Raw genomic sequence first — 26,612 nt, forward strand, 5'->3', positions numbered from 1 at the left:
CTTAGAAAATATGAATGACTTTCTCATGCTTTAGTAATGCACTGATGAACAAGTATTATTTATTAAAAGCCTTCACATTAATGTCAAGATATTAACATTGCAAAACTTCAAATTGTATGCGAAATATGGATGCCAGAAATTTTAAAAAAATTGGGAAATGCTAAGTTTATATTCCAACATTAAATCTGTAGTAAGATGGCAGAAGTTGATAAGGTGCACTTATTTTTTATTTTTTATTTTTTTTCAGATTTTAGGAGAGCATTATGAATGTTCAAGGGCTTATGAGAAATCAAGTTTTGTTCATATAAAATGTTTTATTTGAAAATGATTAATTAGAAGTCTTTTTATCTTTATGCCTTGGTTTCATTGGCATAAAAGTAATAAAAGCAGAAATTTTCTCAGCTCATGTTTTGCCTATACTATTATAAATTAATTTTCTCAGTTTACACAGATGTCAAAACTAGATATGTAGAATAAAAAAGAAAAATAATATATCATAAATGAAATACTACAACCTCATCTACAGCATGCTCCTATATATATAAAAAAAAAAAATTAAATAAATTCACTGTCTAATCAGAAGAAGAAATTGGATATGTAAGAGCTAAAAGAATAAAAAAATCTTGGATAACTAATTAGATGATTTCTCTAATGGAAGAAAGAAGAAAATGGAAAAATAAAGACACCCCAGAAGGGAAAATACAATATAGAACCTTGGGTGACAAATTGAGAAGGGAAGTAGAGAAGATTGGCTTAAAAAACAATTTGAAGAAATGGAAAATTATGAGAAAGTGGGAAGGTATGATCTTTTGTATGAAAAAGCCAGAAGCATGAATCACAAGAGAAATGGAATTCGAGCTAGAGGAATAGAAAATAAAAATGGAGAAATTATAACTGAAGAAGATAAAATTTTAATGAGATGGAAGAAATACATCGAAGATCTATATGACAAGGAAAATAGACCAAATGAGTTGCCATTAGAAGATATAGAGAAGGTAAATGAAGATGATCTAGGCCCAGAGATTTTGAAGACAGAAGTAGAAATGGCCATTAAAGAACTAAAATATGGAAAGGCAGAAGGAATAGGTGAAATACCTGCAGAATTCCTGAAACAACTTCAGAAGAAAGGAACTGAAGAAATAACCAAAATAATAAATTTAATTTATAACAAAGGAGAATTACCAAAAGATTTTGACCTTAATATTTATACCTATACCAAAGAAAAGTAATGCAGTGAATTGCAAGGATTTTAGAACAATAAGCCTCATTTCCCATATATCAGAAATACTTATGAGAATCTTAACATGAAGAATTGCATCTAAGGTGGAAGAATTTCTTGGAGAAGATCAATTTGGTTTCAGGAAGGGGAACAAGAGATGGAATTGGACTGTTAAGAATAGTAAGTGAAAGATGTCTGGAAGCGAATAAAGTTAATATCTGTTATATAGATTTTGAAAAAGCTTTTGACTTTGTAAAATGAGATAAGATGGTAGAAGTAATGGAAAAGATTGGTATAAATTGGAATGACAGAAGGCTAATTATTTCAATATATATATATGGGACAAACTGCCATGGGGAGAGACATAATGGTACAACAGAACCAGGTATCATTGGATGAGGAGTAAGACAAGGCTGTCTTACTCCTCTCTCACCAATTTTGTTTAACATGTATTCTGAAGCAATGTTAAAAGAAGCACTGGAGAATTCGGAAGAAGGAATAAAGATTGGAGGTAGACAGATATTTGCAATAAGATATGCAGATGACAAGGCATTATTATCAAATACTGAAACAGGAGTACAGCATCTGTTGAACAGATTACTGGAATTCTGTTTCAATTATGGAATGAAAATTAACATCAGAAAAACAAAGGTAATGAAAATAGCAAGGAAAGAGGCAAATATGGATATCAGAATAAATGGGGAAAAATTGAATCAAATAAAGACATTTAAATATCTAGGAAGTGTTATTAGCAGTGATGTAAGATGTAAAAGTGACATAAAGGGAAGAATAGCGATGGGAAGAGATGCCTTTAATAGAAAATGTATTTCTTCAGAAGTAAAATGGATAGAAACCTAAAGAAAAGACTAATAAAATGTTATGTGTGGAGTGTTGTCCTCTATGCAGCTGAAACTTGGACATTGAAGAAAGAAGAAATTAAGATTTTGGAAAGCTTTGAGATGGATTTGGAGAAGGATGGAAAAAATCAAATGGACAGATAAAATAACTAATGAAGAGGTCTTAAAAAGAGTAGAAGAAGAAGAAAGAAGTCTGTTAAGGAGGATAAAAAGAAGAAAGGAAATATGTCCAATTCAAGACATATTCTGTCCTGAATTGGACATATTCTGAGAGGGAATGGAATCATCAGAGATGCCATCGAAGGAAAAATAGACGGAAAAAGACCCAGAGAAAGAGTAAGGAAAACAATGCTAGATGACATGCTGAATAGAGACAGGTACACAACCTTGAAAGAGAAGGCTCAGAACAGAAGAGAGTGGAAGAAAAGTTTTTGCTACTAAGAGAAGAACCTGCTCAATTGCAGAATACTCAAGAAGACGACGACTAATCAATATCCAGTTAATTTTTAAATTTACGCTGATGTTGAAGCTAGTACATATGCAGTATAATAACAAAAAAATAAAAATGTTATTCGTGGAATATTATTTTATGAGCTCGTTCATAAAATAATATTCCATGAATATTATTTCGTGTTAAGAAAAGAAAAAAAAAAGATTAAAAATACACAGTCTTTATTCATCAAAATGCATTTCCAAACAGTGCCCCCCAGTTTATCATACTCCCTTGTATGGTTGTTTTCTGGTAAAGTCTTGTATAAATCATGATAATCTGCATGTAGTAGGCTCAAGACTGTTAAAGAGATCTCATTTCATGAGAATTAATTCCCAAGGATGTTTTTTAAAAGAGTGGCACCGCAATAGATTTCCTTTTCCTTTCCCTTCTTCTCTTTAGATCCAAAGTTTTAAATTTTAGTGCACATCTAAGGCTATACTTGAAGTAGATTCATTGAGTTATTGCACTTTCTCTCTTTCATCATTGAGGTTTCATATGAAGTTGTGAAAAAGCAAGGAAATCATTCTGCTTCATTTCAATGACTTTGAACTTCATTTTACCTATGACCATCCTTACAAACTGGTACCAGTTTCTAGGTATCATAATTTTTGTTTCCTCTTCAGTTTGTATCTTTGCTCTTTCAATTCTAGCATGCTCAATATCACACTTTAGCCTTGCAAGCCCAGGCAATAGGAAATTCTGGTCAGTGATCTTGGTTTTTTAAGCAATGCAACACTGAACATTACAACCATGTTAATGTTCTGATTCTGCACTCTTCAAGTGTCAGAATAGGTTTTCACATGCTTTATAGTATTTGGCAAACTCATAATTTTCTTAAAAACACAAGAAGCAATTTGGTCCATACCTCCCCCTCCAACTACTTCATTCCACATGTAGCACTCAGTAGACTCAATAGATGACCAGTCTTACAGTTAAATTGTAAGTAAAGAGAATTCTTTTATATCAATGTTAGTTGGCCAAACTTGCTACAAATCCAAAAGAAGTACTCTTTCATCTGGATTTTGCTTAGCTGATTGCTTATCTGTTCTTTTACTCTCATATTCTATTTCATCACATGCATAATTCTTATCTTATATTTAAGTGGCTGGGGATGTATATTTTCTTGAATGAATCTTCATGAAGAGTGGCTCACATGTTTTAGATACTTTACAAGGAGAGCTTTAATTTCATTGCATTTATTTACTAATTTGTTTTTAGGGGTATGCCTTTCCCTTGCATCAGGTGTAGGGAAAACAAAAACAGTTGGAGGATCTTGTAATTTATGAACAAGAACATCTATTTTGCCTCTTGTTCACATGCATAAATATTTTCTAGCAAACTATTATTTTTGATGTTTCCACACACAGATTATAAGAAATTGTAATTGACTTAAAAAAAATTTCTTTTGAGATCTGATGAAGCACTACTTGCAGAATCACATTGTTGAGATTCAGATTCTTGAGCACATGTGACATCTGTGGCTCCAGCTGCATCATTCAGTTGAGTGACATTCCCTTTCAAATATACATCTTTCTGTTGATTTCATGTAAGTAGTTTAATTATTTTCTGCTATTGTTTTCAACTTCAGGATGCCAATCAGGATCTGCAGTAGAGTCATCATTCTTTTCTTCATATTCTTCAAAATCATGCAGGGCTTGTGAATTGCCTTGTTGAGAGTTGTTTTCAGCCATTAAAATTTATGGTGTAGAAGTAGATGCATTAAGTTTCACAGGAAAATTTCATTCCATGATTATCTGAAATATATGACTTTGTTTCTCTTTTACCGGCAACAGATTTTTTACATGTGACAGTGCTCACCACAGTGGCAGGAGCTTTATCTTCATTTGTATCATCATGGCTGACATCCTTGTACAGGTGAACAACATTTTTGTTTTCCTGTAATATGTCTCTCTCTTACCTGGCCTGAGCTTATTTACTCCTTTATGAATTCTTAATATGCCACAAATGTCTTTACTTATGAGCATCAGTAAAGAAATCCTTGTAAGCTTTCCTTGCACTTCATGCAAATGCACATTTTTAATTTTCATACCATAATATAACAAATAAAGAAAACACCCTTCTCAATAACACAAAATAATGTCTCTTCAGTCCCCTGAAAAGGAACATTACAAAATTTATGCTATATGCAAAGATTACCAACTTTTAAATTTTTGAAAATTATGGAGACAACTACCGTGTTTGAATAAAAACTTTAGTTTAATATAACTAAAATCTACATTCGACGTTTCGACCTCTATGTCAAGGTCATCTTCTGGAGCATACAACTGTACACAGAAAACAAGCTACACTACAATCAAACTGGTTTGTTAAAGTTACTGACCAACTGCTACACTAGAGTCATATTATTAGTGTTATCTGTTGGCTGTAGACATACATTGGGCACAACAACAAGTCTATGTATCTATCTATATACATATATTAACATCATGATTATATATGTACATTCCAGCCAGTTGGTATGGAATGGTTTCTAATACTAGCTGAAGATTGGCTAGAGTCCTGACTTATCTAAATATCTATCCCAATGGCTTTAACAGGCCTTTAAGGCCCACAACCTTCCAAGCATGCTTGGATTTCGTAACCTAAGTACGAGGATAGGATGGTCACCCCCTGTGAACACACAGGGAGCCGGTTTGCCTGCTTGCAGGATGAAAAACCCCAGATAAACTGGCGGAAAAACCCTGCTGTTCACGCCCAAGACCGGCTAACTTGGCTATGGCTGAGGAAGATCCTTAAGCACCTCACGTCAGCGACAGGAATCGAACCTAGGACACTCCTTCCCCAGGCATATGGTTGTGAAGCGCTAAGCCACTAGGCTAACTGCGCGGACTGTCCTGACTTATGCTGGATTAGGTGGGCTGATTGTGTGCCATCCAGATCCTTGGAATTTTCATGCCATCTTTGTTGTTGATATTTGGGTGGTTTATCAGGATTTCACAGGCTTCCTTAAATTTCCTTTCATACCAGGTTTTTGTGTGGTGTAAAGAGTGGGTGCTTTTCCAATTGATTTGGTGTAAGGTGTTGAGCACGTGATCTGAGCGGCCTGCTTCACCATAATGGTTATATTTAATGTGTCTAACGTGTTCTTTCTTGCGTTTAGGGATTGTCCATCCTGTTTCACCAATGTACGGTAAGTTGCAGGTGCAGCGGATGCAATAGACTCCAGGATGTGCCAATGGGAGGAGAGGATCCTTATAGGAGCTGAATATGGTTTTAAGTTTAGTGGGTGGTTTAAAGGTGGCATTGAGGTTATAATGTTGTAGGATTCTGTTGATTTTTTCTGATAACCCTTTAATATATGGGATGGCTATAGTTTAGGATAATAGGATAATGTATGGGATGGCTATGGTTTTACTGTAATCTAGATTTGTTTTTGTTGTTGTTTTATGGAGTATTTTATTAATGGTATTTTTGTTATATCCATTATTTATGAATGTGTCACTGATGATTTTTAGTTCTTGTTTCAGGGCTTGCTAGTTAGAGCAAATTGTTGTAGCTCTGTTTTTAAGGGTGTTAATGACTCCATATTTTTGTAATGGGTGTTGGTATGAATTAGCATGTATGTATTGGCCAGTGTATGTGTCAGTTTTTGGTAGGCCGTGAAGGATAGACTGCCTGAAGGAAAAGTGTGACTAGTGTGTCTAGCAACGGGAGCGAGTTTTGATTTTCGATTTCGATGGTAAATTGTATGCATTTGTGTTGTTTGTTCAGGTAGCTAAGGAATGTGTTTAGCATTTGCTGCCCGTGCAGCCAGATCACGAACACGTCGTCGGTGTATCTAAGCCAAACTGTTGGTCTTAGCGTGGCAGAATCTAGAGCCCATGTAGAAGTTAGCAATTTGGGGCGGGGGGAATAGTGGTGAGCCCATAGCTGCACCTTCTTTTTGTAGGTAAAATTTATTTTGCCACATGAAGTAACCGGACTGTAGTATGTGGGCAAAGAGGGCCGTAATGTCGGGTGGAAATTTGTTCTGTAGTAGGAGAATTGTGTCATTGATGGGAACATTAGTGAAAAGGGCAGAAACGTCGAAACTGACTAATAAGTCATCTTTGTCGAGTGTTATATTTTTAATTTTGTTTATAAAGTGTTGTGTGTTCTTTATGTAGGAGGGGGAATGACCTACCAACTTCTTGAGTGTTGACGCTAATTTCTTGGCTAATTGGTAATCGGGGCTATGATTTCCTTCCACAATAGGTTGAAGGGGACCATTTTGTTTGTGTATTTTCGGGACTCCATATGTTCAAACCGTGTTTTTATTCAAGCACGGTAGTTGTCTCCATAATTTTCAAAAATGCATTCGTATCACTGTGTAAGCTTAAAAGAAAGGATTACCAACTTTTCGTTTTACAAATTCTCAGGAAGAAAAACTTAATAAATTAGCTTTTCCCATTCACAGCATGAAAATAATACAGTCTCTGAGATGACAAAAATAGATATGTCAGCACATCAAGATTTGCCATCTTCAAGTTTAATGTAGTGTAACAACACTTCAAGGTGGCAGAACTCTGCCATTTCCATAAGTAAATAATCTTAACATATCAGATACTGACACCACTTCTATCTCCATGTATATTGGGTGCTGACATACCAGATTTTGCCATCTTGTAGATCTTTTTGAGAGCAACAAGAACCTACAGACAACTCGGCTTTGGAAAAAAAAAAAGTGAAGTGACATCAAGTTATGCCATCTTCCTAGAGGAATGTCAGATAGGTGAATACACAGAGCACATATTTACCTTGTATTAGCTGACAAATTATATGTACTTTGGAATTCAGTGTAATTTAATTCTTGTAGATGCTGAGTGTGAAAGTATTGGATTAAAAAAAGCAGTTTAATTTCAAGTCTTGACCCAGTTCTATAATTTAATTAAGTTTTAAACACAATTTTAATTTGGTCTGTCCATTTACCTAATGATTTGGTAAAGATTTTTAATCAGATCTTAGATGATTTCTTATCTGATTATGAATCAGATACTGTGCTCAGATTTGGTCACCTAGGTTTCTTCTTGATGGGGAGGAGGTGGAGAGGATCCAGAGGCGAGTGACCAAGATGATAGCAGGTCTGTGGAATGAACCGTATGAGAACAGGTTGAGGATTTGTGGGTTGCAAAAATTGGTTGATAGGCGGAGGAGGGGAGATATGATTGAGACATTCAAATTACTGAAGGGTTTCTATAAAATTAATTCAGAAGATATTTTTGAGAACAGGGCTGGTTGTGGGAGGACTAGGGGACATCCATGGAAACTGGGCAAAAGTGTGGTTAGTAAAGGTGTTAGAGCTGGGTTCTTTACTTTTAGAGTAGTGAATGAGTGGAATGCGCTCCCTGAGTCTGTAGTGGATGCTGTGACAGTGAATGAGTTTAAGGCGAGGTATGATAGATACTGTATGAATGTCAAATAGTTGTGATGAATATGATTTGGGGCCTCCCTCGATGAGTCTAATGACTCCCTGGAGTTGCCCGTAATAATAGTAATAGTAATAATGATTTCCCATCATCTAAGATCTGATTAAAAGATCTTAGATGATGGGAAACACCATTTATTGCTTATTTTGAAAAGTGCATTTAGTAGGTCACATTAATATTTACTAATTTTTTTATTAACTAGGAGAATAAAAAAGAGAAAGATTTATGTGATAAGTACGTTGAAAAGACCTGTCCCTCTGGAGCACTATCTGTACACAGGTAGTGTTGGGAAAACCCAAGATGAAAGATTTCTTCTTGTTGATTCAAGTGGCAAATTCCTGACCAGTGGGTAAATCAATTTTATTTTTTGTATTCTTAAATTAAATGATAAAGAATATCAGTGCTCTTAGTTTGAAAACTGCTTGCATAATCTGTACTGTTAATACTACTATATGAATTTTTTATATCATTTTGCATATTTTTTTTGTATTAATAATTTTATATTTTTTAAAATAAAACTTCATGTCTATATACACAGTTTTGTCCCTGTGCTGCCCACAGAATTGTGCAAGCCTGGATCCATTAGTGGTGCTGTGCACAGCCAACATTCACGTTTATTAGTAGAGTTGTCTAGCCATACGGGTTTAAATGTATAGAAAATTATGAGAAACCTATAGCTGTGTTAGCACTTCACAAGGTTGGAATGCAGCCTCTTGTTATTTTCAACATGTTAAAAACACTCAAAAACACTAAGATATTTGTGTATTGGACTATTAACTGTTATAATGATACAGAAGACGTATTTGACCACCATAGAACAGGTTGACCATGCTACGATATGACGATAGAAGGTCATCAGTTAGTACATGCGACATCGTTCTATTCTCTGTGAAATGTTCATCTCTTGTGACATCACTTTCTGCATTCTTACAGGATTACCTTACAGCAGAGGCATACCTTCACAGTCCTCACAAGTAAGGTAATCCTGTAAGAATGCAGAAAGTGATGTCACAAGAGATGAACATTTCACAGAGAATAGAACGATGTCGCATGTACTAACTGATGACCTTCTATCGTCATTCTACTGGACACTTCCTAACACCACAAGTCATGCAGCAGAGGGTGATAAAATCAAAAGCACTTCTCCAGTGGTATGTGAACAACAGACACAGATATATCCTCTTCACAGATGAGAAAATATTCATTAAAGGATTGTTTAAGCACCAAAATGACTAGGTTATATGCCCCGGATGGTCGCACAGCATGTGCTATAGCAACCAGGATTCAGAGAGGTCATTGCCTTACATGAATGATGATTTAGTGTGTGTGTGTGGGGGGGGAGGGATGACGTATCAGGATATATCCAAGTTGCATTTTTGAGAGAAAGGGGTAAAACTTGCACTAAAGTGTATCAAGACGCTGTGCAGGAACATACTGTATGAGTTCTCTGAACAACACCACCTTTCATGGTAGGCAGTTGACCTTCCAACAGGACTCAGCCCCTACACACATGGCAAGGACTACATAACAGTAGTTGGAGGTGAATGTGCTGACCACATATCACATCTGATTGACTATCTGGAAGTCCCCATTGGACTTCAAATTGTGTTCAGAGTTTGAGAGAGTAGCCTGAAAAAAAAAAATAATACATCAGTATCGCCAGAAGGTGGATTTTGTGCAAGCAGTGGTAGCATTTCCATTGAATGTTGTGTGTGTGCTACCATCAATATATGGCTTTACAAACTTTGGATATGTGTGAGGGCATAAAGGGGACGTTTTGAACATTACATGTGGTTTGTATATGCTGTAAATGATTTACTGATGGATTAAAGGTTTATGCACTGTTCAAGTTGTAACAGTATTTATGGCTAGACTAGGTAATATTGTGTGGCAGTTTGTTCTTATGCACAAATTATTCTCCCCAAACTATTGTTTAGGTCAGTGCTTCCCAAACTTATGGATCTAAAGGTCCCTTTGGAAAAATTAAAATATTTCACAGTCCCCATTGAAAAAAAAAAAATTACACAGGTTTGTTTGGAATCATTATATGATAGTACAAACCCATATTTCAAATAAAAAGGATTGTATTTTTCAAATTTTTTTTACAACATTTTTTGCCTCTTACCGTCTGCCACTGAAGATGATGCAGACTATTCTGGTAAAATATGAGATACTGTTGTTTGTAGTCTGTTTCTGCTTCTTCTGATTGTTTTTTTATGAGCCACTGGGTTTATCCATCACAGGGTTAAATTTTTAACGTAGAATAGATCAAATAATAGCACGACGTACCAATACCGGCACACCACAGACTAACAAAATGAAATTAGTAAATTACATGAATAAGGGAGTTCATTTATAGTTCTGATGCATGTGATTGAAAAATTAATTTAAAGCGCAAAAAACTTGGCTGTTTTAAATGAGCACACGATTTTGCGTTTGTAAGCTTTTTTGTGCTTCTTATCAATACCTTTGAAATGAAACTTATATAAGTAAGCATATGTTTACTAATATTCATTAAGCGCCGAAATAAGCAGGAAGCAAAATTTGTGAACCAATGTGTGATTTTTTCATTAAAATATAAAAAATAGCAAAAAAGAAATAATAAAAATTAAATAAGTTTCTTTTAAGATTAAAAAAAATCTGCTTAGTCTTAAAACATTTTAAATTTGTTTTCATTATTTCATGGCCCCCAAGGGAGCCGCAGCCTACAGTTTAGGTTTAGGAAGTGCTGGTTTAGGTTACTTGCAAATTGAAAGTTATAAGGTGGTTTGTGGTCAAAATATAAATGTAGGGCAGAATATTATTCTCTCTCTCTCTCTCTCTTTTTTTTTTAATTGTAAACTGAATCCTGGGGATATAGGAGTGGACCTAAGATAGACACAAGGACATTCTTCTGAGATAACTAAGCTAGATTAACAGGATAACACTATCATGGACTAAACTTTACAAGTCTAGAACACTAACAGAACGGATCACAATGATACCATATTGTGGAGTATGTTGAACTTCAGTGGTGTATGGGCAGTCCATAGCAATTTCTGTCTGCAACTCAGCATTGGTGGATTCATTTGAATATATTTGCAGCCAAAGGCATTAAACCAACAGACTGAAGAAACATTTGGGACAAACTAATGTAGCCAGGAATAGAGGCGTGGCATTTCACTCTCTTAGGGATAAGACTAAGCCTCTGTGGTACTAGGAACTACTAAGTGGTAGATGATTTCATTGCCACTTTGTGCATCATAATGTACTCCAGAGCAGAGACCTAGTTTACTTTTCCTCATTTTTTCCAGCATGTGTGATATGAGCAGTTGTTTCACACTTACATCATACATTATTGAGAGATCTAACACTGCTTCATATCAGAGACTTATTTAACTCAGCTTTAAAGCAGTTATTCCATAGACTGCCATTACAAGTATATTGCTCTGAACCTAATTGTAACATTTTGAATTGCCTGTTTAGACAGGCAGCTCAAAAATGAAGGACCTAGTGGGATATTCTGATGTCTTTCCAGTCGGCATTATATCTGCACAAATACGAGTAGAGCTTAACAACTTTACTTGCATTAAAATATGCCAGACTGCATTGCTACCAAAAGTGCATAACATATTCAGACTGGCAAAGTTCTCTTCAGTCAATAAAAAGGTTTACAGCTAGAGAAACATCCAGGGCCTCTCTGTTATGGAAGTTGCACTTGGATGTACACATCTGTTGGATTCCAATGATCCCAAACCATGTTGGGATCATTGGAAACGAGGCTGCAGATACTACTGCTAGGTCAGCTCATTTTTCAAGCATCCACTATCTGGCTGTACCATATACTGATTATTATTAGACAAACTTTTATACCAGTGGCAGTCATCTTGGAACAGAGATGAATGATGATCAGTTGTACATGATATTATCCAGGTACAAGAATAGAAAATAAAATTCTATGTGTAACTGTAGTGTTAGGGGCTCTAAACTTATTATATACAAGAAAATGTTCTAATAAAACTGCATCAGCATTTTGATTTTCATTTATGCTTATCTTCCTTTTTTGTACATAGCAAGGTGAGAACTGGCAAGAAAATAAACTTAGACATCCTAATCCCTAATATATATATTCATAATAATCATTGTGTCTTTATTTTTATTATTTTAGTTTTCAAATTTCTCCTTATGTGTGTGTGTGTGTGTGTGTGTGTGTGTATATATTTATAATAATAATTCATTTTAGTTATCAGGCTGCTCTTTCTGCCAAGAAGGAACGAGCAACAAAGTCTCAGCAGACACAAGGCCCTAAAGGAGTAAGGCAAAATGTTACCCAGAAACAGGTAAGGATAAGCTTAAATAATTGGGCTGGAGATGGCATTCCATGTGAATACTTTTGCAAAGTGATTTGTATGATATCACATACAACGTGCTTTTATTTACAATATCATAGAAATAATAATGATAATGTTTTGTTTTTATTTTATTATTTGATAAGAGATCACCTTACTTATTGGAGATCTGAAGAGATCAGATATGGAATTTTTTCATGCCACTTCAGGCCTCTACTAAGCAGAATAGTGGTCTTGTACAAGGCAGCAAAATCCATCTACCACCTAACAGCATTCACAAAAATTCCATGCCCATGATGGGATTGCAAGCTATAGCCTGTTAGGAGAGTGGAAGTTACCTGTGCTTCTTTTTCTTGCATACAAATATAGATTAGCAAAGCTTAATGTTTATGGAGCAACTGCTATACTGCCTGCCTCAAGTCAAATTAAGAACTGAAAAGATTGAAATGAAGCTATTTCACTCAGCCATCTTATTTTGAATACTTTATTTAATAATGCAACTCCACTCATGAAGATTAGATTATCTAAAACAAGAATAGATATCTTACTCTAGAGAGGGTGCACATCATAGCATCTTGAGTTTGTAAGACATTGATAAGTTCGTTTTAGAAATGAGTTGAATAATTTTCCTGGATTATTATATTTATGAGTTTGTTTGTTTGCTTGTAAGAATTGTGTGCTTGTTTGTGTAAGTTTTAAGAGTTACTTTTGTTATATGTATACCATACTGTACATCATGGCACTGATGCATAATGTTGGATGATTTCATCATGCATTGTTTTGTTTGCTGCAGTATTTGCAAAATTCATTCACTTTATGGAGAGTGAAGGACTTGTGGAAGGAAAGCAAAATTAGTGAGTAGGTGTAAGTGAAGGGGAAGTGTTTTGAAAGCAAGTGCTGGAAGTGTAGGGAGAGAAAGAAGAATGATAGTGGTGAGTTGAATGAAAAAATACAAGAAAATACAAGTGTGAATCACTGTGAGGCTGTTGTTGTAATGAAGTGTTAGAAACAAGTGAGGATGCATGCATTATGAATGATGGAAAAAATAAAATGGTGGGAAATGAAAAGAATGACCATGCAATAATGAAAGAGAGAGTGCAGTTCTTTGCAGAACAAAATGTAAGATGGGATGATTGGAGAAATACCTAGTGGGTGTTGTATGGCATAGAGGTGAAAGAAGGGACAAAGAAAGCAGAATATGAAAGAGTAAAAGACAGAAAAAGGATTGAATTTTTTATGGTGATTCAATCATAAGAGGAGTACTTGAAGAGAGCTTGATGAAATAGTGTTTCCCTGAGACCAAGATTGTGGATGTAATGATGCTATAAGGATGCAGAGAGATAATATGAAAGAAATAATTTTCTTGGCCAGTACTAATGATCTAGCAGATGATAAGTGTGGTGTGCATGAGAATATTATTATCATCAATCCACCAACTACAACGAACCACAACTACCTTCATCATCTACACCAACACCATCTACCGCTGACCACCACCACTAGTATTTCCACAGACAATTACGAACATCCATGCCCATGGCAGGATTTGATCCCACATCCTTTTGGCTGGAGAGCAGATACGCTCTCCAGCCAAAAGGAGAGAGAATCACTCGGCCAACCAGGCCGGCAGAATATGAAAGAATTGTTTCTAAAAACGAATAAGAAGAGTTGAAGTAAATAAATTACTTTATATAGAATAAAGAAAAAAAAATTATGAATCTGTTGCCATGGTATGATGAGGCAAGCTAAGATGAAGAGTTATAATTGCAAATGAGTCAGTGGACATATTGTGCAGGGGAAATGATGTAGAGATTGATGAACAGAAGGACTTATATAAGGAATGTGGTTTGCATTTCAATGAATATTAGAGTTGGGTGTCTTGAGAAAGTATTGTTGAGTGAGAATTTGGAGGTGCAGAGTCAGGGAAACTAGAATGTTCAGGAGGGATGCAAGTGAGTGAGAGTCCAGGCATCCTAGACATGAGAAAATGGGAGGGTGTTCACATGTTGCTGAATGTATCCCCATCCCTGGGTTCTTATAATATTAGTGGATAATCAACACAAGGTGTAGGATGAAGGGAGAAATTGTAGTTTATGCATACTAATGCCAAAAATATTCAGAATAAGGGCGAGGAGTTTTTCACATTGGTTAGTTCAACTTAGCCAAAAGTTATAGGCATTAGTGAGACTTAGTTGACAGATGATGATATAGTCATAAGGAGAGAATGCAAGGGATATGTAGTATTTTCAGAGAAGACAAAGGGAGCAGAATGGGAAGAATTTTGCTAATAATAACACTAAAATTGAACCCAAAATGAGTAGAAGTACATTAGGAGGAGATGGATGCAGAGGTAGTTCATTTGAGAGTATCTGGTGTGAAATAAAGACCAACAAGATGAAATATATAGTTGGTTACTGCCACAGGCCAAGGGATGCAAGAGACAATAAACTGCATACATTGACAAATTAGCACAATGAGTGCAGGTCAAGTAATTATTTTGGGGGACTTCAATTATGGAGACATAGATTAAAAAGTGAAATGATCATAGAGAGAGAGAGAGAAGGAAATGCAATTTATGCAGCTGCTGAGTGATAATTGTCTGAGATAATATGTAAAGGAAGGTCACGAGGTTTGGGAGTGCTTGACCTGGGAGATTGCCAGAAATGCAGAATTTTCTTATAAGAAAGGATATATATATATATATATATATATATATATATATATGGAATTACAAAGCAAGTTATTATTACAAACTGAGGAGTCAGCTTAGAGTAATTCCATATCATAAGAATTTAGACTGGAGAGATGTTAGCAGTGCATGGCAGATGGTCAAGTGGTGGTAGTATAAGACCGTACACCCAGACTCAGGAACAAAAATCAAGTAGGAGTTAGATGGATGATCAGCATGAGTTGCAAAAAAAAAAAAAAAAAAAAAAAAAAAAAAAAAAAAAAAAAAAAAGTGATGAGCATGCCCATGAGCAATACAAAGCACTGCCAAGAAAAGAGACTAGTATTATCTAGTATCAAGAAAAGAGACTAGTATCACCATACTGGAAGGAAAAATCTGATTATGAGTGAAAGCTAGCTGATATGCCAAAAGAATTCCCAAAGATTTCTTTCACTATGTGTCAAATAAAAAGAAAAATGGCTTTAATAATTTTTTGATGGTGCACTGAAATATCTCCTACCTGGATGGTAGAGATAGGAGATTGCCAGAAATGCAGAATTTTCTGTTAAGGAGATGCATAACATCATGAACAATTTTGTAAACAGTGGACTTGTTCAAGTTCACTCCTTGTGCAATTTCGTACAGTTTCACTTGCTGTCTTCAAGAACAATGTCCTTACTTAATGCATCACTGTTGATTTCTCTCTTGCTCAATGAAGACCTGCCTGCCCAATGTCGATCTGCAATGTGACCATGGCCTGCTTTCAATTCATTGCGCTAAAAATACACCTGCTTCTTGAAAATCACCTTTTTGCCATACACAGCAACCAGTTCATGGTGCATGTCATCATGAACTGGTTGCAAGCCCCTTCAGAACTTTTGCAAGCCCCTTTTGCTTGCAAAAACTAATAACTTCACGGACACCTGTTTTGGATCCACTTGCACATTAGCTGCCATCTTGCAACTGGAATTAGCTGTGAGGTGAGAGTAGCACCACACTGCAAAGGTGGTCTCTATGGGTTATTATATATGCATTGTATTTTATCTCATTTCCTTTAATCATTATTAAGGAAAAAAAAAGTGCTACCTTACTTTTTGGAAATCCCTTGTACATCTGGCTATCTAAATCACCTTTTTTCATGACAGATATGTATTGCAAATTGAAGATAGGAATCTTGGTAAGAGTTCAGACTCCCTATTTCCCAAAATTTGGAAATTTTTAGACTGTCATTCCGATTAAGATGATTAATTCTGAATAGCTTCATAACTTTCTTTGAAGAGTCTCGAATTTCAAAGAACTTGTGAAAAATCTTTGTGTTGTCCCATAGGATCTTGTTGCTAGTAGGAGCTCCAAGTTCTGCAAGCAAGATTTCTCAGCCTTGAAGAAACGTGTATTCCATGTGTTTTGATTGTCAGATTTCTACAATACTACTAGTTTGGCCAAAATAGAAGAGAGAGAGTGCTTTGAATGTTTGCAATATTATAATCTCTAAAGTAAGTAAAGGAAATTGCATTGTCGTTTTGGATGCATCAGAATATAAACATAAAATCAGCATTCTGCTCTGATTGGTCTACTTACAAACCTATTACCAGAGATTCCATCAAGTTGCAAGTGAACAAATGCAATCAGTTGTTAGACAGCACAAACTCATTGGATGATGACATAATTTCCCAGAATTAACAGGCATTCCCTTGTGACCAGTGGTTGGCTGTATTGGCAGTCCTACATGTAAATTATCAAAATAATTTTTATCTAACCTACCAGTAGAACAGAAAAATCACCTTCTTACTTCAAAATACTGCTTTAATTTTCACTGTTCTGGTATCATGGTGAGCTTTGATGTAGTTTCTCTCTTCACAAATGTTCCATTAGATATAATAATTCAGCTACTCTCTAAAGATTATTCAGCTGAGATTTTCAAATTATTTGATTTTGTTGTTATATAAGGTGTTATACATGCTTGATACTTTTCCTGGCAAGAGAATCTTGATAAGCAGGTGTAGAAGGTTGTGTAATGGGCTTCCCCCTTTGTTACCACTTTTGCCAGATTACTCCATGACACACTTGGAGAAACATCCCTTCACTTGATTTTGTTGCATCAACAATTTGTTTGAAGCTTGGCACACACACACACATACACAGAGGGAAGTTTTTTAGACAAAATCTGCATAGAATTAAATTTATGTTACAAAAGGAAAATAATGGGGTCCTCTTTTCTTGGATGCTTTGGTACATATGAAACTTAGCAGTAAAAAACATGAAAGTAGGCAGGAACAGAGAAATCATTAACTGCTTTCTCAGCAGTGAACTATAGAACAAAATGTTTCAGCTATTTAGGAACAATTTTGAATGAAAATTAAATTTGAAAATAGAGGATAGAATATAGTTAGGAGACAGTTGAATAAATCAATATGGAATTAGAGAGAAATTAGCAAAAACACCAAACTAACAGTATACATTACAACATAGTATATATTCAAACAAATTTTCACTGATCAGATTACAAAGGAAAGTTACAGATGATATTAATGACAGAATCACATTAAAAATAAAGATGCTAAGATTGGACTTGATGTTATTAACAATCAGGAATATGTAAGTAAAATAAGTCTAAGTAAACTTAAATAAAACTTGTGAAGAAAAGTCAGCAAACAGGTGCTTGGTGCCAAGATGATGAAAGAAAAAGATCCAGAGGATGATTAAGACCTTGGTGTATTAAGCAGCCTTAGAGGAGTGAAATGTAAGAGCTGAGAATATTGGAGATCTGGCTAATCAATCACAGATTAATTTGGAAGAAAGTTGTTGAATGGAAATTAGTAATATTGAAAACTTAATTATGTCCAACTATCATAATACTATTTACACTTGCGGAAGATACATTTAGAAAATTATTGCTATATCTGTTCCTTTGATTGTAAATATGTCAAAATAAGTCAGCTAAACTAGAATTATCATATTTGTTTTTACAGGAAAAGAACATTTATATAGGTCTTATTTCTCATCTCAAGAAACATGACAAGCTTCCTGTTGTCTGTTTCACTTTATCCAGAAAACGATGTGATGATAATGCTTTCATGTTGCTTAGCCAAGACCTGACAGTACAGAAGGAGAAAAATGAAATTCACAACTTCATAGAACGTTCTCTAACCAAACTGAAGGAGGTTGATAGAAAATTGCCTCAGGTAATAAGTGCACTGCAAAACTAAATAATTTTGGAATACATACAGTAATCTACCATTTATCCAACCATTTTTGGAAGCCAATTTACTGTTCTGATAATTGAAGGGGTTGGATATTTTAAGTATAGTTACATGGTACTGTATTATAAGTTAGTTGATATGCAGAGGATTAATTGATTGAAGGGTCATTATTTTGAAGGTTGAATGATCAAGTACATTACTGTATTTAGTTTTCTCAATAAGTAGTTATTTGACAGTATCATTAGGTGTGAATTGCGGGCCAATAAAAATAGCTTTTTTAATTATTTTCATTGCTTATTTTTTGGAACAGACATATCCTTTATGTAATATGTAGAAACATGGCCTTCAAACTAAACTTTTATTCATTTATAAATAGACACCATTCATTAAGATCATTTTATCTCCACCACTGTTTCCACATGTTTTCATTAATCAGCCTAACATTTTGGAAATCAGAAGATCATATCATCACCAGAGAAAAAAATTCTAAATTTTCTAAATAATATGATCTTCATATTTTTGAGAGGATTCCAACCTTTCATGCAGATTTCACCATGTTTTTTTTTTTTTTTTTATAAGATTTTTAATATCATTCAGTTCTACTTTAGTTATTAAATGAGATTCTCACATAACTGATTGCTTAAAATAAAAAGTTCTTTAGAATATGATACTGTACTTTCAGGTTCATCAGTGAAATTGTGTGTAGTGGCACAACCCATTTAATTTCAAACGGTTGGAATGTGTCCAGTGTCAAGTTTAGATATTTTATTGCGTGTTTCATCTTTGCAGAAAATTGAGATGTTTATTACACAGAAGTGGCAATCATTTGCATAATATCCAGGCTCTCTTCATACCATGGAAATGACATCTTTGATCATCCTTCTAATATTATAAATACTCACTGCAACATATATAGAGGATCCAAGTCCATCCTGGTCTCACACTTTAAAGTACAACTTATATTCTTTTTTGACCAGAGGAATGAATGCTTGTTTTGCAGATTTTAATGCCACTTACTTCACCACACCCATATTAAAACGAGTCTGGACTGTTCATATGCTTCAAAACATTGAAGAACTGCAACTTCAGACAGTGAACAAAATCATGCAATGTAAGTTTTTGTAAGTAAACAAATGAGCCATTCTGTGTGTGGTTATGCCAAAATGCATTCCCGAAGGGCAGTATATATGCTTTATTCGGCTCTTATGTTCCATAGTAGAGACTACTGAACTTCACATCTCCCCTTTATATGATGTGCTCTGGCTCAGGATTAATGGGTTGTGCCTTGTTGCTTACATTTGTTATCTTTAATTCAGACTAGCTTCCCTTCTCTAATTTTACAGATCAGACTGGAAGAGATGCTGAAGAATATGCTATTAGTAATAATCTAACACAAATTGACTATCTACCAGTTAGAATGTCAGATGTCCCTCATTTGAGATTGGTGATGCTTTCTTCTGCTTTCCATTCATATGGAAAGATGAAATGAAACTGAAGATGGCAGTCTCCTCTTGTTAATTCTGACCATAACCTTGTCCACATTTTGTTTTAGAATGTGTACATAATCTTGTTCACATTCTGAAACATCCTGATGTATTTTTTATTTCTACTTATTCCTTCCTGACTAATAATAATATCTGGAGTAGGACGAGCTTTATTTTTTATTTCTATTTTTTCATGTAATGATAATTGAGAAAATATAATTTTTTTCATATTTTCAACAGTGACACTCGTCATAATTCAGCCTTGTATCTGTAATAAATAAATAATTATGTTATTTTAACAGAATCAAATAAGATTTACCAAAAATATTTCTCCCTCACCACAAACACACACCAATAATAAAAGTTACGTATCTCACAGAAATAATGTGCGCAAGCATACAATTTATCTGTAGCGACACTGCTGAAACGAGCAGTGTCGGATTCACTTGTTACATGCAGTGACAATTGCAAACAAATATCAGTGAGTCTAGCCGAAACTGACCGAACGTGATAATTCCAACACTTGTTTGTTTCGTAATCTAAAGCGTTAATTGAAATTTTCCAATGATTAACTATTCAATCAATGTCAAAACATAAACTGTAACCTTTAACATGTTGTATTGCATTTATATAATGTTGTAAGCATTGTTATTATTTATAAACACAAACAAACTTTAATTTTTTCGTTTTTTCTTGTGGGGTGCTGCAGTGTTGCAGCACTGAATCCATCCTTAAAAAAGAAGATAAAAGTTAGCCATCAGACTATCATCCCTGAAATTGACCTCCAGAAATACCTCCTTCAGTTATTGCAAAAAGTGGAGAAGGTCATCAATAGCCATTCTTGTTCTACAGCAAATCTATTGGCTATCCTTACCCCATATAGACGGAAGCCATGGGAAGATCTGGAGAAACTTGTGGTTGCTATTGACATTTTCTGGCATAGAAGCCTCCTTGTCAGGACACCATCTAGAGGCCTGCATTTGATCTTTTGTGACTAGGCTACTGATTCCCTTTCTGGTTATTCACTGTTATATCATGCCTTGGTGAATGGTTTACTTTCATTGCCAGGGTACCCTAGGATCTATGCTTTTATCAACTCTATCTACCAAGGGGCTATTGTTGCAAAGTATATGTTGCCTCGTCTAACCAAGTCAATCTTACATTCTTACAGTATAGACTGTTTCCAGAAATGGAGTTCTGACTCTGGTGATATTTCTGCCAAAAAGAAATAGTGTCTTTAGGGTGAAGGAAATGTCAACTAGACTTCTGTGTTGCAGATATCTTTCATTACCTGATGAAACACTCTGACTTTATTGAGGCCTAAAGTGGGTGCTATCATGTTTGGACTATAGTGGAGACAGAAACTGGAAATACACTGTAAGGAAATACACAATAGGGACTCAGATCCTTTTGAGGGTACAGCAGTAAAAGAGTGTTCTGCAAATATCAGCTGCTATGAGACCAAATGTAATTATTGGTAGCATAATGGGAGTATCCAGGATACCAGTATTGGCATTTGGATTCAAGATGACGTATTGGTCAGAAGTTACTACTTCCTATCCAAGGAGCCATTGCAGGCTACCTTCCCTGAAGGGTTCAATGTCTACCATTCATCTCAACACTGCTCAAACTACATCTTACACAACTGCCTCTACCAGAAGGATATTATTATTATTAAGAGAAGACCTCCAGGGAGTCAGGGACTCATTAAGAGAGGCCATATACTACACACACCAGTTATCATACTTGTTCTGGATTTCATTCACTCTACTTACACACAACATCCAATGGCAATCTATTCCAATCCCACCCACTCTGTGAGAGTAAAATTTAGATCTCGCCGCTTCTCCATGGCATTAATTCTCAGCTTCTAAGGATGCCCTCTCGTCCTTTCCCCACCCTCCATAAAATGAAAAATTCCATCAACTGAGATCCTCTATGACCTCTAGAAGTTTTAAGTCTCAATCATATCACTCCTCTTTCTCCTGTTTGCTAGTGTCTGTAGTCTATAAATTCTCAATCTATCTTCATAATCAGTGTCCCACAATCCTGATATCATTTTTGATATAATGATTTCTGGTTTCCATGGTGGTTTTTGATACAGTGGAGTGTATCAAAAACCTCCATGGAAACCAGGAGACCAGACCCAGACCTGCACACAATAGTCCAAGTGAGGACTTATCAAGGAAGTCATTTTTGCCTTGTAAAGAGGCAAAATGACTTCCTTATCTTTACATGTCAAGGTTCATTTCAGTATTGCAATTATTCTCTGAACTGTAATTATGATCTTTGCTATAGCAAAGATGCTATAACAATTTGCTATAACAATGACATTGAATATCTAATCAAACCAAAGTGTATGATCTTTCATTTATTAACATTGAACTGATAGTCATTTTCACATGCCCACAATTCAGTCTATTTAAATCATTCTGCAAGTACTGCATATCAGCAGCACTCCTGATTACCCTACTTATCTTTGAATCATCAGCAAATAGCTGCATGTCACCTGTCAAATCCAATATCATTAATGTATAGATTGAATAACAGTGGACCAAGGACTGAACCTTGTGGTACACCACTGTTTACCTTAAATCTTGCAAACTCACACCCACATATACCACTGTTTAATATCTGTCATTCAGCTATCCTCTTATCTATGCTAATATTTTATAATCCAATCCTGTATTCTACAATTTATGCAACAGTCTTCCATGCTGTATTCTTTCAGAAGCCTTAGCAAAATCCAAAAGTATCATGGTGTATCCATTCCCCTTGTCTAGTTGAATGGTAACATTGTTATAGAATGTGAGCAAGTTGCTAAAAATGACATTCCTTTAGTAAATCCATACTATTCATTGCAAAGTTATGATTCACTGTCAACCCATTTCTGAACGAGAACCCTAACTAACTTTTCCAAAATCTTCACCACCACTCCAGAGATACTAATAGGTTAATAGTTGGATATGTCACTCTTTACACCACCCTTGTGCAATGGGATTACCATACATTCTTTCCACTCCTGCAGAATCTTCCCTGTTCTAAGACTCAAATTATATAGCTTGGTAAAAGGAATAGCCAGTTCAGCTGAACACTCCTTTACTTTAGCATCCCTGCTGATATCCCATCAGTCCTTATTGCTGAATTCTTATTCAGTTTCTGCAGCAGTTCTAATACCTCCTCCTCATACACTTGAGTTTCTTCATTTAGTGAAGAGGTAGCAGTGAGTGCAGTGTTTCATACACCACATTGATAGCTTTTAGTAAAATGGCTACTCGTTAGTTGAACAATCTCTTCTGCATCAGTCACCTGCATATCATTTACATTCAGTAGAGTCATTCTATCATATTCATTCTTTCTCTTACTTGCAGCATAATGATAGAATACTTTTGGATTGTCTTTAACTTACTGAGCCAGTTTCTTTACTAAATGAAGAAACTCAAGTGTATGAGTTTCTTCTAACTTTAGGTGTCCCTAAAGTTTGAAGAATAAATATAGTGGAAGTGAAATGGATATGTAACTTCATCAAGCAAGAGATTCGTAAGAAAAGGATAATGCGGAAGGAATACCATGTGCATAAGGATGATGTCCATTCTGTAACACTTATGACTTTTCTGGCCTTCTACTTATAATTTTCATCATGGACATCATCCTTATGCACATGGTATTCCTTCCACATTATCCTTTTCTTACGAATCTCTTGCTTGATGAGGTTACATATCCATTTCATTTCCACTATATTTATTCTTCAAACTTTAGGGACACCTTCTTATGTTGCATCATTTAAGTATTTTTTAGATACTGTCCATGCACTGTCGATATTCTTCTCGTCCAACAACTGATATGGTGTAGATAATACTAGTGATAATACTAGTAGCGTAGATAATACAACAGACCTCATATCCCATCTTAGAGAATACAAAATCTCAAATCCATCCCTGATTAATGGCTCAAAATCTCCTTACCAAAATTTGTCATGTACATTTGTAGTGTCTCTTGATATCTAAACTCTGATAACTACTCTGACCTCTTTGACTACCTGTCTCTAATACTGTAGATTTTCTACAGTCAAAATACCAGAATAGTGAAGTCTTCTTCTGGATTATCACCCATAGCTCCAACTGGCTTTCCTTCCCCTTTCTAAATCACCCTGTCAACAGGTTCCTTCTTACTCATACAGCACTACTCTGGTAGACTAATAGTGTTAAACTTTGATAAGTCTAGAATACCAAGATTTCACTTATCATCGTTTATCTTCTTATGTATTAACAGGCAAAGACCCTATAAGATATTTAAATATATGCTTGTTTCTAAGTATGTGTTGTTGTGCACTTTGTATAATATTGAATACATTAATTTAAAAAGAAAAGAATCATGAAATAACTCAAGGAGACATTATTTACTTGATAAAAGAAAAATATGTATGGAAAAAAAATGCCAATGATAAGTGTAAGTTAATAATATTGATTTAGAGTTGATATTACCTTTGATGTAAAATAACTTGCAAGAGAAATGGCAAAGATAATCTGTGTGAACAAAAGCTCAAAGTTCGGGGGCAAGCAGACGATTGCCTCCGGCAGTCACGTGCTCATGGCACGTGAAGAAAACAAGCGGAGAGAAAACGGACGTTGTGAGTTCAGACCCATGTAACGAAAATTCTACGTGCCGGGTGAATGACCTAAGTTATGGTGATTGCCGGTAGGAAGGAGATATAAAAGTGTTAGGACCCCCCCCCCCCCCCCCCCCCCCCGCAGCTCTCTTTTCGTTTTCCCTGGTTGTTGACTGACTCTCTTGGTGCTGGGTCTTCATTGGCTGGACGGTTGTGGGAGCAACTCCATTCATGAGCGCTCAGATGATGCTTCTGCAGGAAACCTAGTCTCGGACTCCTGGGAGGCAGCAGCAGGCCATGCCGCTTAGAACTGGAAGAAATACGTGTCCTGAAGGCCGTGACTGAGGTGATCATGAAAAGATCATTTGAGCATATCGATGATTGGAGAATTCTAGGCCCTGAAACAGATTGAGAGTACCGAAGGAATGTCCAATTGAATAAAAGACAAACTGGTGATGATGCAGAAAGAGTGAGGAACTATCGTGTGTGGATAAGTAGAAAATTTGTTCTTTGTTTTTGTGAATAACTTGAACATGTAATGTTATGTGAAACTTTCATAGTGAAGGACTCAAAATTATAAGACAGGACTATAGCATAATTTTGTTACATAGGCGATCATGAAAGGATAATCGTTAAACGAATTTGAATTATTGTATATGATAATGGATGTTGAGAAGATTCAGCCTCAGGAATGAATGTTGATATGGATTGTTAGTATTAAGATTGTAATGTTGGATTTATAGATTGTGTGAGTTGCATAAGGTAAATTGTGTCTTGATGATCATATCTGTTGAGGGTGTTCATGCTGAATGATTTAATTTGATTTATAACTTACTTAGAATGGAAATTTTTCTTGTATTACTAGCTGTATATTTAGTGTTTAATAAACCTTGATTGTCTGTGTAGGGAATCTCCGATGCACACTTGTAAAATTGTTACGAATCTGAGCGGGAAACTTCTAGAGTACGATGAAGGTCACGATTGCAAATCTAGTGTTATTTCAGTACATCTTCTTACTCACTTCTTGATTAACATAATTTATTTTAATCTAAGAGTTCTAAGTGACACAGCATAAAAATATAAATTTCTTAGAAGTTTAAGAGAGGTAGATTATGAAGGCTCTGCCACATTGGTTTTGGCTCGACCCTGAGCCTATCCCTTTGTGTTTCAGAGGTACCACATGACACACATAGGAAAGGCTTTACATGTAACATTGAGAAACTATAAAATTTAATAAAATAGGACACAACAATAGCACACTGGTGTGAGTCTTGTGATGTGTTTTATGTTGGTCTGATAAAAACACTCTTATTTCTGTATATTAACAGTCTTCTTTCATTGACCAAAAGTCCTGGTACTCTACACAGCTTTGTTAATAATAGCATACTCTTTCCTATTATTCATTAGTAGTCAAATAATTTGCTCTTCGAGATCTTCCATTTAATATTTTAAAGAGTGATCATCTTGCCATTTTTCAAATGGTTGAAAATACCTAGTGAACTTCAACACTAGCAAAACATCATCATCATGCATATCAAGGATTTAGGCTTAGCATGTCCTGTTCCAGCCTTAGAAGTCATTGTTGAATCTTTTAAGAGGACATCCTGGTTTTCTTTTTCTTAATGGCTTGTACTCTAAGGCTTTTTTTGGTAATCTTTCTGTTTTCATTCTTTGAATGTGTTCCATCCATTTATGTTTATATTTTTAAATTTTTTCTATTACTGATTCTTGGTTTAATTCTTTCATAATTTATTCGTTTCTTTTGTGATCAAATAGAGTATACTTTGCAGCTTTTCTCATAAACTTCACTTCTGCTGTTATTAATCTTTGTCTTTTTGTTTTATTGTCCAGATTTCACTCCCATACAATAAGACTGGTAGGGCTAAAGTATTGTATACTTTTGTCTGGTTTGTTTTTGAACTAGATATAGAGTTAATTACACCTGTTATTTTTAAATATTTTGCAATTTTTAGGTTTATATCTTTTTCATTTTCATATATGATCATACATCCTAGGTAGTTAAATGAACTAGCAAAACATAGTGCCACCTTATTTATCATGAGCAAGATTTCATTTTACTCTCCCATTATTTTTGATGATCTTTGGCTCTAACACATTACATTCATAACTTCCTTGTTCTCATATAAACTGAAGAGTTCTGATAAACACCGAGAACAAAAATGATATTAAAGCAACTGATATAATCACAAGAAAGAATATATTTTAAAACCCTTTAACCACCATGTTTCATTAAATTGAATTTATGACATTGCAATAGATCACGTGCCAGAATTCCTTTAAAATGGCAGGTGAGCTCCTCAGATGTCA

The 26,612-nt window shown here is 35.1% G+C and overlaps 1 protein-coding gene across 1 annotated transcript in view; it reads left to right on the plus strand.

The window, feature by feature from the left end:
* Positions 1-26,612, plus strand: part of tst (superkiller complex helicase subunit twister) — a 362,155-nt gene that overhangs the window by 209,905 nt on the left and 125,638 nt on the right. The window contains exons 14-16 of the mRNA XM_090399997.1: positions 8,198-8,344; positions 12,218-12,314; positions 17,961-18,173. Coding sequence (XP_090256123.1) covers positions 8,198-8,344; positions 12,218-12,314; positions 17,961-18,173 — 457 coding nt within the window. The remainder of the gene's footprint in view (positions 1-8,197; positions 8,345-12,217; positions 12,315-17,960; positions 18,174-26,612) is intronic.

This window comes from Typopeltis vanoorti, chromosome 1 (assembly GCF_054136105.1).
Source record: "Typopeltis vanoorti isolate ZY-2024b chromosome 1, IOZ_Tvanoo_1.0, whole genome shotgun sequence".
Lineage (NCBI taxonomy): Eukaryota > Metazoa > Arthropoda > Arachnida > Uropygi > Thelyphonidae > Typopeltis > Typopeltis vanoorti.